Source organism: Ceratina calcarata, unplaced genomic scaffold (genome assembly GCF_001652005.2).
Source record: "Ceratina calcarata isolate Rehan_Ccalc_2016 unplaced genomic scaffold, ASM165200v1 scaffold351.2, whole genome shotgun sequence".
NCBI lineage: Eukaryota > Metazoa > Arthropoda > Insecta > Hymenoptera > Apidae > Ceratina > Ceratina calcarata.
The window spans coordinates 476,697-492,283 of NW_017158043.1; the positions used below are offsets into that span (position 1 = coordinate 476,697).

Below are 15,587 nucleotides of genomic sequence, written 5' to 3' on the forward strand. Positions count from 1 at the left end.
CCTCGTGTCCTCTAGCTTTTCTACAAATTTTCTAAATTGCATTATAATTCTTTAATCGTCGAAAAATGGTTGAGCGAATTACGTATGCACATACAGTAGTTCACCAAAGTGTTCGAACACGTTTTAAAACAGAATAACTTTTAAGAATATAATTTTCTGTGAGAAGTTCGAAGACTTACTACGTAACGTTTAAAACATTTGTTCGAATCGCGAAGGAAAAAGTGAACCTCACGTTTTCAACTTTACGTAGTTTAAAATTATATCTTTTGGTTCAACATTAAAAAAAATATTTCCTGTTCAAAGGTGTTCGAATACTGTTGTAAATTATTGTATATGAAATAAATAAGTTGAACGAGGAACAGTACAAGAAGTGGCCTTGCTAATGTATAATCAGTGAAAAAGTACAGAGACAATTATCGTTAGACTCGTATTATTAGTAAAGATAAACCGCAAATGAACAATTTTTTTTATCACGTCGCTTTAATTGATGCTACCATTCTAGCTGTAACTCGCTGTTTCTTTTAATCGCAAGACCTTCGGGCGGTCACGTTAAGTAACACGTACACGAATTCGCAACACGATCAGCTCCACGAACGACTATAAATGGGGGCTTAATACACAGCTGCCTAAAGTGGTCTTTAAGCTGATCAACGATATAGCAGAGGACCACTAAAGTGGCCTTTGTCAGTTGAAGCATAAGATCATCGATTTCTTACGCTGCCCACGCGCGTCCCAGTCGGCAAAACATTTAACAAACGCGATTACAATAAACTGATAAGAATCGAATTCGTTGATATCGCCGATTCTGGATATGTCAGCCGCTTTTCACCTTCGGACAAATTCGAGTTTTGTCGAGTAGCTGGCGAACCGAATGTTTCGTCGAGCCACGTTTCCGTCTCTTCGAATCTTTGTTTTCTCTGAGAAAAGGCACGTTTGGTTCGAGGAATCGTAAAATTGTTTAGGAATAGTAGGGACCGTAGGCTGCGTATTACACGTAGCCGTCCGCGTCCAGCTTCAAGGCGGCCTCGTAAGAAGGCAGTCCCTCGTCGGTGATTTCTTGCTCCGTAGCCTCGTTGCTATCCGTGGATCTCACGGTCGAGCTCAGGCCTAGCAACGTGGACACCATGGTAGGAATTATAGTGCCAGGCGTGTCCGCGCCGTCAGGCTTTTTGTCGATGGTGTTGGGCAGGCTCTTCGGATCGAAGATCAGACTGTCGTAAGTCGGAGGTGGTCCAGGGCCAGAGCTGGGTGTCACGGGGCACGGAAGGGACCCATACGTGTTCTCGTCCTGATTCCCTTCGATGGTCGATTGTCTATCGCAGCACTGGCAAAACAGATGAAGAAAGAAAATTAAAACAGTTTTCGATCGATGATGTTCTATTACGAACAGAGATTACAGGAATTCATTGTAGGCACCGGCTTATATAAGCTTTAATTATTCATCGCTGCCCATCTCGACATTAAATTGTATAGAGTCTAGACGCTAATTAGCATCCCACAGTGTAATTATTCCGTCCGAGTCAGAAACATCGAACCGTGTCAGTGTCCAGAGTATCCTTTCTTAGGTAACGTTCGCGTATTACATTTTATTCTGTTTCGCTTTTATAGAAAGGGGCTATCAAGTTTTTAAATTATCGCTCGCTACCTAAATCCAGCTTGATCCGAGCGGACCGCGGATAGTTTGTATCTCGTCTATCCTATTTTAACTGAATCTTCTTATATAATGCGTCGGTTAAATGCATCGGGTTCGTGAACGAGAATCGTAATGTGCTGAATACACACTGTATCCGCTTGCTATTGACCCTCTCTGGTTCGTTTACGCGTTTCCAATCGAATGTTTCGTATTCACTTTAATCGTTTATTAATCCGGCACACGCGATCTTCTATTAGACACCCAGATACTTCATGATTCATATTTCTTGTTGTACAATCGACTTTTAATAAACAAGCCATGAGTCTCGTAATTCAAAAATTTTTACAAATCTTTGTACATTCGACAACATTTCAACAAACATTTCAAAAGTGGATAACTTTCAATGTTGGAATTAATTTTCGTTTTAGTGTTTAAAATTAACAAAGCTATAGATTGAACTTACGAATAGAAAAGTGAAGGGTAGAATTTTTCTGTTTTTACTTATGAATTTCACTACATATCAGTATGTTCACGCGCGTCATTAAAAGAATTACGAGAACACTATTGGTTTTGATTAATTAAACTGAACGATGAGGATCACTCACAGCGGCGTGCGCTTCTGTGGTGAAGACTTCGAGACTGTGCACGTCTGGTTCCGTTCTCCAATACTGCGGATATTCTTGCGGTCGGTTCTTCCGGATACTCTTGTGACAGCAGTAACACATCAGGAAGACGACCATAATCACGCCGCTAAGCATCGCTCTGCAAGAACGTAAATCCCGTGCCGCGAGTTAGTACGGCATAAGCGTCGGTTAAGAGAGAAATAGAGGAGATCATCGAGCGTATATATTTAGCACGCGTCAACCTTTTCCGGCATGGTTGAGACCGCTTTAGAACACCTTGCGGCACGGTTTGCCGTATTATCGGCTTTAGATGGGCTCGCGGCACCAAAATAATTAAGTTAAACGAATCACCCTCTCTATTATAGGCGACGGGAATCGATACTGTCTTCTTTATCATGGCGCGCCCATCGAGGAAGCGATTACTGCTAGAAAAGTGAGTAAACAGATACACCTCGATCGTCCGATTTAACTAATCAAGCTCAAACTGTAAAAATAACTGTCCGCCGTTTAATAATTCTAGCTTAGAACTCCTCCATACCAGTACAATAATCGCTTTCGCTCGCCCTGATTCTGTTCCCGTTTTTTTGGAAGAAATTAGTATAACGACGATCAGGATAAGCGGTGGCATCCGTCCGCGCAGGGATACGTGGATAAAAAGACGAGCCTGCGATTTCACGGTTCGTCGAACCAATTTCTGCGATTCAACTTTACTACTGTGTCAAACCGGAAACTGGCTCCCATTCGAGTCGACACGTTCGACTTTGTACGAGAGTTTCGCGGAACGTTCCATCCTAGAAGCACGCCGCGTGACTTAGACATTTTATTAAATCTAAGCATTTTAGGCATTAAACTAAATTAGGCATTTTAGGCATTAAACTAAATTACGCATTTTATTATATTAAACCACGAAAAGCTTTACCGTGTAGTAATCGAGTTTAAGAAACACTGATCTAATGATTTACTCAGTAAATATGGTCTATCGTGTAGAAAGGAGGCTAGGCCGTACTCGCCGGATGTTATCTTTTCTTTACCGTGCCCGGAGAAGTCGTAAGAAAGTTCCGTAAACTTTAATTAAACGAAGAGTCGCGTCGCAGTGATTAAAGGAATTCCTCCTCATTTAAATATAAAAAAAACTATGCAAATCTCGTTGGGACGCGTCATTAGATTCCGGATTTTACGTCTTCTCACATGAACGAGCGATGTTTAAAATTTAAATAAATCGTGCTCATGTTTCCCGATGTTATATAACGCGGATCGATGAATCGACAAAGCTGTTGAATATAAAAATATGTACCCGTAACATTTAATCTACATTGCTATTAATAACGATCACGAGGAAATGGATGAATCGTTATGACTCAATCAACGACATATCATAGTTTTTATATTTCATATCCTTTGCACGGAATAGAAGATAAAATTGAAGTTCTGAATAATAAAAGTAATAAGCATAATTTCTAACTTTGATTGATCGTGAATCAGTAAACGATATCGAGTATCGTTTCCTCGTCGTTCAAAACTTGGCTGACTCACCCGCCAAGAAGAATATTAACGTTCCCGTGTAAATCGGTTTCGAAGTGACTCGTCTTGCTAGCCGTCGTGGTGACATTGTATCCCGGTGAAATAGGCACGACTTCGTGTACGCTTGTACCATTGCGCTTGTTGGTTGCTTCTATCGTAGCCAGCATCGTCATCGTTCGTCGTACCGTCATCCTGGAACGTTTACCTCCTTATGCGGTTTGTCGTTCTCGTAAATTCAAGACATGTAGTCTTACTCGGATTATTCTAGTTCCGACATTCAGTTTCCTGCGCGTATCAAAAGTTGATAGTATTATTTTACGATGAGTAGACCGCGGATTTTTATGTAGAATAAAAGTCTTAGGGTATCAATTTAACAAATGATATTTAGTAACAGTGTCAATCAATGGAATACATTTTGCTGTTGATACTTTGTATATACATTTTGCTGTTGATACCATATGCGTTTTTTTACATACCTTATTTTGCTATAAATGCATAAAATCCGCAGTCTAATAACGACGGTAGATAGAATTCTTTAATAGGTAAAATTGAGCTCGCAAACTTTGCCCTGTTTCAAACACGTGTCAATGTGAATTCGTCGTCCACCTTGAAACGTAAAAAAAGAGAAGAAGCAGGGGGGACCTTTTCGAGACAGTTAGGGTGCAGCGGCTTATTGATCACGCCCTTTGTGAGAATTCTAGATAGGATCCACCCCTTACCTTTTCGTCCGTGGTTTCAAGTCTTGGGTCATTTTCGAACGTCTCGATTACGCTGTATTCGAGGCTGGTACCGCTTTACTTCCCCGGCGATTATTCGGTCTTCGATCCTTCACGGTTTCCCTAGTTTCAGATGCTCGTTTTTCTCGCATACCTCGGACTTTATCTATACAAGTTTAAATCGGTACTTTTTAGGCTTTCGATCCCTCGGCTCTGTTCAACCTGTTCGCATTCTTTCACGACGTTCGCTACGGGAGAACAATAAAATTGGAAATGGAGATCATCCTCGATTTCTAAAAGAACGGGTCAGCTAGTAATACTATGAGAAAGTCTCTCATCATTATTGTCGACCTTAATCTCGATATATAAGTTTAATAGTAAAAGAATTCTGTTTCCCGATGTCGTTTACATATCCTATTAGAATTGACTGCATTGACGTAAGAGAATTTCATTAACTAAAAATAGATAATATTCGATTTCCGATTATTCCTATTTATTTATTATTAAACATCGAGAAGAAAGTTGATCACGATTATCTTCCTTTACATTATAATTAGACTGTGGATTTTTATGCTACATGAAACATTCCTGGTATCAGTTTAAAAAATATATTCTAGATATTTTCTATGATCGCATGAGATTAATTATAATCTCTCGATTGAAGGAGAGAGTAGATGGTAGAAACTGCAGTGGGAAAGAATTCGCGTGGAAGCAAGGTGAATGGAAAACCTCGATTAAATGCGAAGAACGTTCTGACATCGAAATTTATATATGTAGGCATACGTCCCAGTTCTACAGGCGCACGTTCCTCCCAATGGGAAATAAAGCTCGAACTTGAATGCATGTATAATTAACACCTTGACACGGTATTAAAATAGCTAACGGTGTTCATCAAGATTTCGAGCATGTGTGCGAGTCTCTGTCATTTACTACTTTAACACATCTTGATACTAATTGTTCATAAAATACTCAGCTTGAGACATACTCCTCGTTTAATTATTCAATTTGTTTGTGACGTTGTGCCAGTAATGATTTTCTTCCCTTTAAACTAAAATCTTAAAATACAGAATTAGAAAATTATCTTCGATGAAATCGTTTCGAAAGACCGTTTGGTCTGCTCCTTCCTTTTTCTGAGTCAAGAATATTTGCGAAAGGGATGAGTAAAAAAATATGCTTGGCGCACGCGATGCAAGCTACATTATTCGAACGAGCAGAGCTTCTCTATAGTTCTTGCGCCATTTGTTTCGTCCTTCACAAGCGTGCGATCGATTTATGTCGTGCCTACTCAATTGACGAAACTTTTAGTCTGCCAGAGTCTATTATGAAACCTGATGATTTTTAATTTTTAATATCCTACAAAATAATCTATACATATTTATGTTTTCCTATAATCTTCGAGGGTTTGCAAATCTGTTATGTACACGAACATTGATCGAATGCATACAAGTGTTCTCCCGGCGATCAATCTACGGCAATCAAATCATCGTGAATAATTGCTACGATTGATCTCCCATCAAATCAATCGTCAAATGTACATGATCGTTTCTGATCGTCTCGTATGCCATTGCAAGATTTTCTATACGTCGTAAAAACTTCACTAGATATTCAGCGTACCGAAAGTATCACAAGACCGTCTGTTCAAATAACTTTACATAACTCGTCAACCTACTCAATAAATTAACGTCTGTCGAGCTGCATCATAGACGAATTCAATGTTCAAGCAATTAACGAGGTTCGAGTTTCAAAAAGTCAATTAGTACCAGCGATTACTTCATTAATTTCTATCTCTGTCAATGATTTTAATTGGACCGTTTTAACATATTGTTCCACTTTCGAACATCCCGTTCGTTCCGAACAAATCGCTCGCTCAAAGATAACGTCAATCCTTTTTATCATTTCGTACGTGAAAAAAGGGTGTCAATCATCGTTCGCCTAATCTATTAAATTCGATCGACCGTCGAGTTTATTTTGTTTATTTGGAAACGCGACATGAAACGTGTACGTACAAGCGTTCCCTCGGGTTCCTCCTCAGCTATCGCGGGCCACCACATCTGTCCTCCGTGTAGCGCCCCGGCGGCGGCGTCGGCATCGGCGACGAGGGACCTCGGAATGCAAAAAAGAAAAGGAAAAAAACGAAAAAATCGTCGGTCGAGGATCCCGATCCGCTCCCGTGACCGTTCCGTTTCGAACTATTACGCTGGTCATATTATGCGCGTTGCCAGGCTACGAGTCCAGGCGACGCCGCGACGACGACGTCGTCCGCTGCGGCGCACGCCGCGAAGCGTCGCGACGCCTCGCGTGGCAGGACGAACGGTTCGTTCCACTGACGTGGAATTGGAACGTGGCGGGACGAACATGACCAAAATGCTACTTGCCTATCCCTCTGCCCAGAGCAAGAGCTATGTAGGCTAAACGCCTAAGTATAAACGAGATTTCCTGTTCGCTCGTTTCTGCCAAATCATGTGCCTTCAGAATGGTGATGTTCTTTTCATATCGATTTTTCTATCTGGATCTTCGATCTCCACTTTCATTTAGAGCAAGGCTCGGGGTATACGTTTGACGCACGTGATAGATAAACGCAGCCAACACTAGAAGATAAGCTGTTTCCAAATTGCCTGTATTTTTAAACGCTATGAACTAGTCTGGAAATTATTGAACTATTAGTTATACATCAAATTTTATTACACATATTATTATATAATTCACCGATATAAATTGGTGAAAGCGTCGGCTTTCTAAATTAAATAGAAAAGAAATTCTTCACAAACTTATAAAACAAACAATAATAAGAAAGTAAAAGTTGTAAAAGACAAACTGAGAGGGGTTTCAATAATTGGTGTCAAGATTTACGTTATCAATATCGTGTGAATTGATAAGGAAGATCAATTTAATTAATAGAAGTGTCTGTAATATTGAATTATACTGCACATGTAGTATAATAATTATGAAATCGTTTATAGGATATCATTTCGTCGAACAGGCTTGGTCTCCAATCAGTAATGCAAACAACGTACAGAGTACATAAGATAGCTTTACACCAGCCTTTAAGTAAATTCGATAAGCTTTTTAGTTTTAACATTGAAATCGAGCAAAGTACAAAGGAATTTTAATTTCCATTTAAAATTAATCCTAATTATGTTAATAATTTTTTTACGATCATCTGTAGATATAGAACCATAAGGACGATGTATTATTTTCACGGCATCTGTAAGACACGCCTTGTAAAGAAAGACTAGGAGGCTTAATTGTACAAAAGTGAGTCACGTTAACCTGTGTATGAACGGAGTTCGCAATAAAGCAGCTCCTGTACTTAAAGTAGAAACCCTTTGTGATACTGGCTGTGTTCGACCCTTTTCGGCTTTGTACGCCACGAATTCAAGTCCTCTTGTAATAAAGCTTCTCTATTTCACTTGCCGTTTTTATCATTTAATTCATTGTTCCTATGTGAAATCGAGCCAATAGGAAATAGTCAAATAAATGGAGATAAAATAGGTACGTAATCTGTGACGTGTTTTATTGAAAGATCATAAAATAGATACTTGGGGTTTCGTGCTAAGACTGCCAATGACATAGTTTTGCAGAAATTAGTTAAATTCTTTATTGAATCGCGTATAAAAAAAATGACAATTTCAAATTCCAGCTGTTGTCTGTCCACCGAGACGAGTCAGTAAGAATAAACAAAACGTTTCACTTCCTCGTATGTCGTGGCTACAGTTATCCACTGTTGTTCGAGCGTCGATCACGTGCGTTTGTCTCGTTTCACAATCAGTTAGGCAGAAATGATTATAATAGCATTTGTACATGTATCAAAGTTTTCCATAAACCAAACTAATCAATCTACTGACAATATCTGTAAAAAAAAACCGCAGATAGCACGAGCTTTAATTCTTTATTAGAAAAGAAATTTTGAACACCAAAAATGTCTGTATTAGAAATGATTTTAGGTGCAAGAATGATTTAATGTGTACCGGAAATTATTAACCGGCATGTGTAAATTAATATTAACCGGAAACTTTCCTAATGCCTTACTCCACCTTTCAACCACCGATATGTTCCCGTAAAACTGCTATGAAACTTTCGTCTGTCCTTCGAGTCGATTCACCTTACCGCACAGGTTGTTCCAATCGATTTATATCCAGCGGTTATTCGTTAACACGAAAACTTTAGTTTCTCGATACACAATAGCAACCGTGACGAGCTTAGTCGCTTAGTGAGTACAGAACGTTGTAAGTCAGTTGCAGTGCACGACCAATGTGTGAAATTCCGAGATCTCTCTTTTCATTGAGAACGAACTATTTCCTTAAATTCGACGTCTTTTTTCAGAGTCATGTCGAAAGGTAAATTGAATAAAAAAAATTCTCTAAATTTTTCCATTCTTGATTTCGTTAATTTCATTGTGACTAACATAAATTTGATATTAAAACGTCTCTATGTTATTGAATTGTTATTACATTAGCTGCTTAGATTGTTTTCTGTCTCTATCAGAGATTAAACTGGATACTCCATCAGGCTTATACCGCTTAAAGGATAAGCCGATTTGGGTACTGAGAATCGCATTTATATACGGCCTCATTTGTGAGTGGTCGGCTAAACCACAAAATAATATTTCTTAAATTAGTCACTTACGACACTGCAGTTATCTTTGAAAAGTTCAAAACGATAAGGCGGGTCCAACGAAATTTTAAAGTAAACAATAAAAAATATAAGAAGAGATAAACGATAAGAATTTAAGATGTTTAAAGTTGTTTTCCTCGTCGTGCATGTAATTCAGTTAAAGAATGTTTAAAATAAGTATACGTGTACTCGATAACAATTGTGTAATTAGAGTTCTGTGTGGAATCGATCGGCTGTTCCTTCCTTACGTCGAGTACGAAATCATTTCTGTTTTACAGGCTCGCGAGGATGGTGGGCAGTGTGCCAAGCGGATGGATGAGGAAGATTCTCCTCTTCCTCGTCCTGATGACCGGGGTCCTGCTGATCGCTATGTACGCGCACGCTCCGCCGCTTGCTTCCCTACAACCATTCTCGTCACGACGGTGAGTAGGCGATAATAATATGTATGATACACGCGCGGCCGCAAACGAAGCGAGTCGATACTCCGGCCTTATTATCGCCTATTAAGCTCTAGACGGCACCACGTCGTTCTCGAGACTCCTGAATCAGCGCCGTACGATCGTTCCTTTCTTCACATCGACGAGGACCTTATCGTTCCTGAAGATCGTCGCAATTCTATTCTCACAACCAGAGGAATCCTAATCTTCTATCTTCTAAAATCGAATTCCTTTTAATCACGTTCATCATCCTCTGTGTGATCCTCACAAGTCCATTTATTTTCTATTGCATACGTGGTCTGACCGTGAAGTTACCTGACCGATGCTAGTTCAAAGTAAATTTGTTAATGCTGACGACGTCTCATACGTCTCTGTATCTAAGTCGTGCCCTGAACGCAGCTGGATTTGTAGTTTTATCTGATACTATGAAATTTTAGCTTGTCTGCTGTTTAATAATGTTCTTGTTCACAAGGGAATCGCGCGGAAGTTTCCCAGCGAGAAGGAAGTTCCGCGGCTTAATTAGTTATCTTATTCACCAGATTTAAGCCCCCAACTCCCGTGACTTACGTTCGTTCTAAAATTTATAGACATGTGTAAGACGACGTTAACACAAACGAAGTTACTTCGAGCTGACGTGTTAGCCAAAGTTGTGAGAACGTCGGACCATGTATAGAAATTATGCTATCGCTGTGGTATATGTAATTTTTATTCGTCCGAGAAAAAATGCGGATTTGTCGTTATTTCTTTAACTTTTATTTCTCACTTTTGTTGCCGCATCTCGTTTCGTTCATTACCTCCCGCACGACCGCTCGACAACCTCGATGATCGACATCAAAGACTGAAGGAGTTGCAACGAGGCTTGGTTACTTTCCTGGTCGGTAATGAAAGCACCAAGAGACCCGAAGAACGGCTCTACGAGTATCTGGAAGGGCCTAGGTAACGTCTTCCAAGACCCGGAGGGATACCTGTGCTTGCTAAAAGGCTTTCTTTTTTTGTCTCTCTATATACCCGGAAGTTTGCCACCTCATTGTCCAAAGGGATGATCCGTCATCTGCTTCATCGGCTGTTTTCATGTGGCGTTTGCTTTCCCCTTCGTATCCTCTGCATGCCGAGCGTACGTTTCATCCGCCGACCGCTCCATTTAGATAATTCGATTTCTACTTTTCACGATGATCGACGTATTTTCGATCGGTTGTTCGAGAACAAACTATTTTCCAAACCAGTATCTCGATTTTTGCTAGGAATGAAATTGTGACCAGGATGTATAGGATCTAAAGATATCCGTCTTGAAAAACTTTTCCTCGATTCTCTTTGTGGTTCTTCATCTTTGCTCCGCGTCACTCTCCTGTATTACATTTTTTTTATGAAGACAATAAAGATGACCCCGATATTCCCTGTATTATACTATACTCCTACAATTTGACCCGCGTCGCTTTAACCAACCCTCTCCGTTTGTCTCGCTATGTTTCAACGCAAATTATCCATCTGATGCTTGACAAAATACGAGGTCGTTAAAAGAGAAACTATGGAAATGGGAAGGATTCGTAAGATCATTAAGTTTCATCGAATTGACGGTCATCGGGGTCGCAGGACGTTTCAGAGCCCCTGGTCCTGGGCCTGCGTTGCCGGAAGATGCGAGAGGAGAGCGGTCAGATCGTCGAGAATCCCCTTGGCCAGTTGCATCGCTCTTTGCGGCGGAAACACCAGGCTTCTCTGGCCCAGGCCGACCGGAAATGTTTTCCTCGGCGAAGACAGTGTGACCGTACACTTGGAGCAAATCGAACTCGTTACGATGAACACCAGCGATCAGGAAACGAAGAATCTGCTGGAACACGCCAAGGATGTTTTCATCGGTAAATCTTTGCATACTTGGTACAGAATCATTGATTTCTATCATCGATATAAAAAGATTGTTTTTAATCATCGATACCTCGCGTTCCGCTTTTTTCCAGGGAACATCAGGGGCTTGGTGAAAGTGCAGAACGCCAAAAGTAGATCCGGAGTGGACACCTTTGTAATATATCTCTCTGCCGGAAACAGCCGGCCGATAGGACCAAGTTTAGAAACGGACGAGTCGTATACACTGGAACTGACGCCGAAAGGAAGAATCCTGGAGGCTCGGATAACAGGAAGAAGTTACTTCGGTGTCAGGCACGGCCTGGAGACGCTCGGTCAAATGATTTGGTGGGACGAGACCGCCGGAAGGGAAGGTTCCCTGCGAGTGCTGTCCCGCGCTTCCGTCGAGGACAAGCCGACGTTCCCCTACAGAGGATTGCTCGTCGATACGGGAAGACAGTTCTTCCCGATCGAACGGCTGAAGCGAGTAATCGACGGGATGGCGGCGTCCAAGTTGAACACGTTCCACTGGCATCTGACCGATTCGCAGAGCTTTCCTTTCGACTCGGCCCTGTTCCCGGAAATGGCCAGGTGGGGTGCATACGACGGGGATCAGATCTACACGCCCGACGACGTGAAGGATCTCGCGGATTACGCGAGGATACGTGGCGTCAGGGTGCTCGTTGAAATCGATTCTCCTGCACACGCTGGCGCCGGTTGGCAATGGGGTGAGTCTCTTTAATTTATTCAAAATAATTGTATTTTCCTCCATTAAAAAACGTTGTTACTTCAACCTCGATTATCCCGATCTCACTCCTTAACACAAGAGAAGTCATGTTCAACACCTAGCAATAGCTTCAGACGGTCCCACGCCGGCATTGATCTTGTTAATTTATATCAGGGACGGAGTACGGTTACGGGGAGCTGGCACTCTGCGTTGATCAGCAGCCATGGTCATCGTATTGCGGCGAGCCGAATTGCGGTCAGTTGAATCCTATCAACGAGCACACCTATCGAATATTGGAGGGACTGTACAAGGAGCTCCTGGACCTGACCGAGGTCCGGGACATCGTCCATCTTGGCGGGGACGAGGTGAATTTAGACTGTTGGGCCCAGTACGGTAATATAACAGCTGCGATGCAGACGCAGAATATGACGGACCATCACGCTATGTGGGCTGAATTCGAGACGAAGATGCTGCAGAGACTTGTCAAAGCTAACCACGACGAAACACCGAAGGCTGTGATCTTATGGAGTTCACCATTGACCAAGAGACCGTACATTACCATGTACTTCGATCCGAAGATTCATGTGATCCAGTCGTGGGGCGGTAGCAATTGGCCTGAAACGCCGGATCTTCTGGAAGATGGTTTCAGAGTGATCGTTTCGCACGTGGACGCTTGGTACCTAGACTGCGGCTTCGGAAGGTGGAGGGAGACCGGCGAGGCCGCCTGCGGGGAGTATCGTACTTGGCAGACGGTTTACAATCATCGGCCTTGGAGAGATTATCCCCAACAGCATTTGAATCTGGTTCTGGGCGGTGAAGCGGCCATCTGGAGTGAACAGACCGGCGAAGCGTCTTTAGGACCTCGACTATGGCCCAGGGCGTCAGCACTCGCCGAGAGATTGTGGTGAGTAAAGAATTTTTTATGAATAAGAAGCTTATTATTCATGTCGAACAATTTATTTATTTATCTTATACATGGTTTATTTGTATTTCCGCAGGAGCGACATGCCAACGAACGGTTATTCCACAGATGAGAACGTATATACGAGGCTAGCTGCGCACATGGAGCTTCTGAATAGCAGAGGTCTAAAAACGGAAGCCATGTGGCCCCAATGGTGCTCCCAAAATCCCGGCAAGTGTCTCTGACCGTTCGCTAGCCAGAACATAAACGCCTTCGACGGGAATTGTACGCGCGGATACGATAATTACGCGGACGAGAGTTATACGAGGAAGTTCTGTCCGACTCTCGTACTGGAACCGATAGAGTCTTTCGGAATTGCCAGTAGTTGGACAGTAATTTTTCTAATAACATTTTCTATACGTGACGAAGAAAATCGTTCGCGGTAGTATACATCGATACGATGGCGTCGATTCACGAAGATGTGGAAAAACTAGGACCACCTAGTAGTGCATGGCACTCAAAGAAAGAGGTCCTCCGTGAAGTCGAGGAAAGTATACTTAAGAATCAGAAGGGCAAGGAACTTACCGAGCGGTTTTGCATTTCTATCGATCACGCGAATGTTCTTGAAGTTTGTTTTTTCTGAATACGAGAAAAGAAATAGACAGGAATACTTGGTATTTGAGTACAAGACAAAGAACAGTATAAGGCGCAGGAAGGTAAACGAACTCAATCGACTCAAAGGCGCACGGGTGTGATACCTTACGGCGTTGCACAGTGCCTATACTGTAGCTCGATGCCATACTTTTCGTTCGAAGTGCCTTTCCAATTGTAATTCGACACGTTCTACAATTTCATATGTAAACACCGTACGCGTTCCTAATCAAATGTCTCGATGGTTGAAGTCGAGACCATCGCATCTCTTCGTAAACCTGTATTTAAGATAACAGTTGGATGTTTTCTACATCCTTTCTGTCGGATAGTACCATCTTCGAATGCCTTCTTTTGTACTTAAAACAAATTTCTTCGTAATAGTTTTCTTTTGAGATATCAAAAGTTCATCGAAAAATACTCCATTAAGTAAATAGAGTAGAAGACATCGAAGATGGTGAAATTGAGTGAGACACCCCGTACATTCGATTAACGAGCAAACAGACGTTCGACATAGGGAACAACGAATGATCCTGACGTTGGTTCTCCCCCATCAAGGAATTCCTGACGCCGGGAACCGGCAGTATTATTTCGCGTCACGTGATACAACGAAGCGTGGCCATCGAAAAACAAGAATGACGCCAGTCCGCGTAGGCTTCCCTCTTTAAACTGCCAGATCTAGGTCCTACATAGAACTCGCTGAACTCGAATTTATAAAAATGAATGGGTCGCCGAGACCCTAATACGCAAAGCGGTAAACCATCGAAGTATGTGAGAGCAAACGTGCAAGCATGTTCACTCTTTGACAGAATGAACACACACACCTGCAGATGTGTCGTGTAGCTCACACATATATCCTATGAAGCCAAAGAAACCGTAAAAACGACTTTGTACGACAATTTCCCTCTGTACCGAGAATCGAGTTGCAAGCGAAACCTTGTTAGACTATTTATAAATGATGTTTCTTATGAAGAAACTCTGAATCGAGAGCCGTTCAACAATTCTTGGAGAATTGTCGCGGATATGTTAAATCGTGCGTCCAATCTACACTTGGTGTATACTTTTTTTAAATAATCGTAATCACAAGGGTGCGTATTCCTCTTGATATTAACGAGATAGCGACGATCTTCTGAAATATAAAAACAAATGGCCTATTGATGAATTACGTAGAGCCGTGGACATATGTAAATAATGCCATCGCGAAATAGGATACGACTGAGGGAGTTAGTAGATATTTAACTGCAGAAGAAGGCAACTTACCGACATCGATGGCTGTAAAATAGAAGTGATTTTTAGACTCATCGAGTCTTTGGATCTGGAACGAGAAGTCATCCGCTCTATATACGTTCGGTTAAAGAAAATCATTTAGAATGTTGTCTATAAAATTGTTCTGCCAGAAGAAATGCGCGCGGATGATTTCTCGAGTTGATCCACGAAAAATACAATCCGTTGTAAAGTATGGTTGGTGTAAGTTTAAAATAAAATGAATTTTGAATATACGAGCTATCGTCTTTTCTCCCCACTCAAAGAATGTGTAACTCACATTCTCTATACTCTATATGTATGTGTATCTATCCACGATTAATGACTTCTAGACTGCTTTTCTGCAAATTAAACTTGTAGGGTATCAGTTTAAGAAATGATATTTCATAACAATTTACTTTAATCACTATATGTATTTTTCACGTTTTTTCTTCCATTTTTCATTTTGCTATAAATGCATAAAATCCGCTAACAATAAATTGCTTCTTCCCCGTCGTTGAAATAACTATTTTAATATCTGTCTACATGTAATACACAGTCTTTATCTAGTACATATAATTTACTGATCGATTGCTCCTTGGTGGTTCTATCAATATTGACCGGGATAGGGAAAGTGTTTGGACAATCATCCTCTTGATGGATGCGGTACACGATGGGCAAGTGATTTG

At 41.4% G+C, this 15,587-nt stretch overlaps 2 protein-coding genes across 15 annotated transcripts in view; one reads left to right on the forward strand and one right to left on the reverse strand.

The window, feature by feature from the left end:
- Positions 1-15,155, forward strand: part of fdl (fused lobes) — a 20,631-nt gene extending 5,476 nt beyond the window's left edge. For 3 of the 8 annotated variants that reach the window (XM_026813962.1, XM_026813963.1, XM_026813964.1), the window contains exons 2-8: positions 2,622-2,689; positions 9,386-9,529; positions 10,382-10,480; positions 11,063-11,397; positions 11,497-12,108; positions 12,282-13,011; positions 13,106-15,155. In XM_026813962.1, coding sequence (XP_026669763.1) covers positions 2,652-2,689; positions 9,386-9,529; positions 10,382-10,480; positions 11,063-11,397; positions 11,497-12,108; positions 12,282-13,011; positions 13,106-13,253 — 2,106 coding nt within the window. In that variant the 5' untranslated portion in view covers positions 2,622-2,651 and the 3' untranslated portion in view covers positions 13,254-15,155. The remainder of the gene's footprint in view (positions 1-2,621; positions 2,690-9,385; positions 9,530-10,381; positions 10,481-11,062; positions 11,398-11,496; positions 12,109-12,281; positions 13,012-13,105) is intronic. The other 5 variants (XM_026813965.1, XM_026813966.1, XM_018025452.2 and 2 more) reach the window with 4 other exon arrangements.
- s-cup (spermiogenesis-related protein stanley-cup) lies at positions 358-6,732 on the reverse strand. 7 transcript variants are annotated; one of them, XM_018025460.2, is made up of 6 exons: positions 6,500-6,729; positions 4,497-4,741; positions 4,254-4,345; positions 3,790-4,062; positions 2,239-2,395; positions 358-1,324 (listed from the first exon to the last, which is right to left on the reverse strand). In XM_018025460.2, exons 4-6 carry the CDS (start codon positions 3,966-3,968, stop codon positions 989-991), a joined length of 672 nt encoding a protein of 223 aa, XP_017880949.1. In that variant the 5' UTR covers positions 3,969-4,062; positions 4,254-4,345; positions 4,497-4,741; positions 6,500-6,729; the 3' UTR covers positions 358-988. The 7 variants fall into 7 exon arrangements, with proteins under 7 accessions (XP_017880949.1, XP_017880947.1, XP_017880946.1 ...); XM_018025458.2 differs by having other exon boundaries at positions 4,254-4,383; XM_018025457.2 differs by lacking the exon at positions 4,254-4,345 and having other exon boundaries at positions 3,790-3,969; positions 4,497-4,659; positions 6,500-6,732.
- Positions 15,156-15,587: the final 432 nt, after the last annotated feature.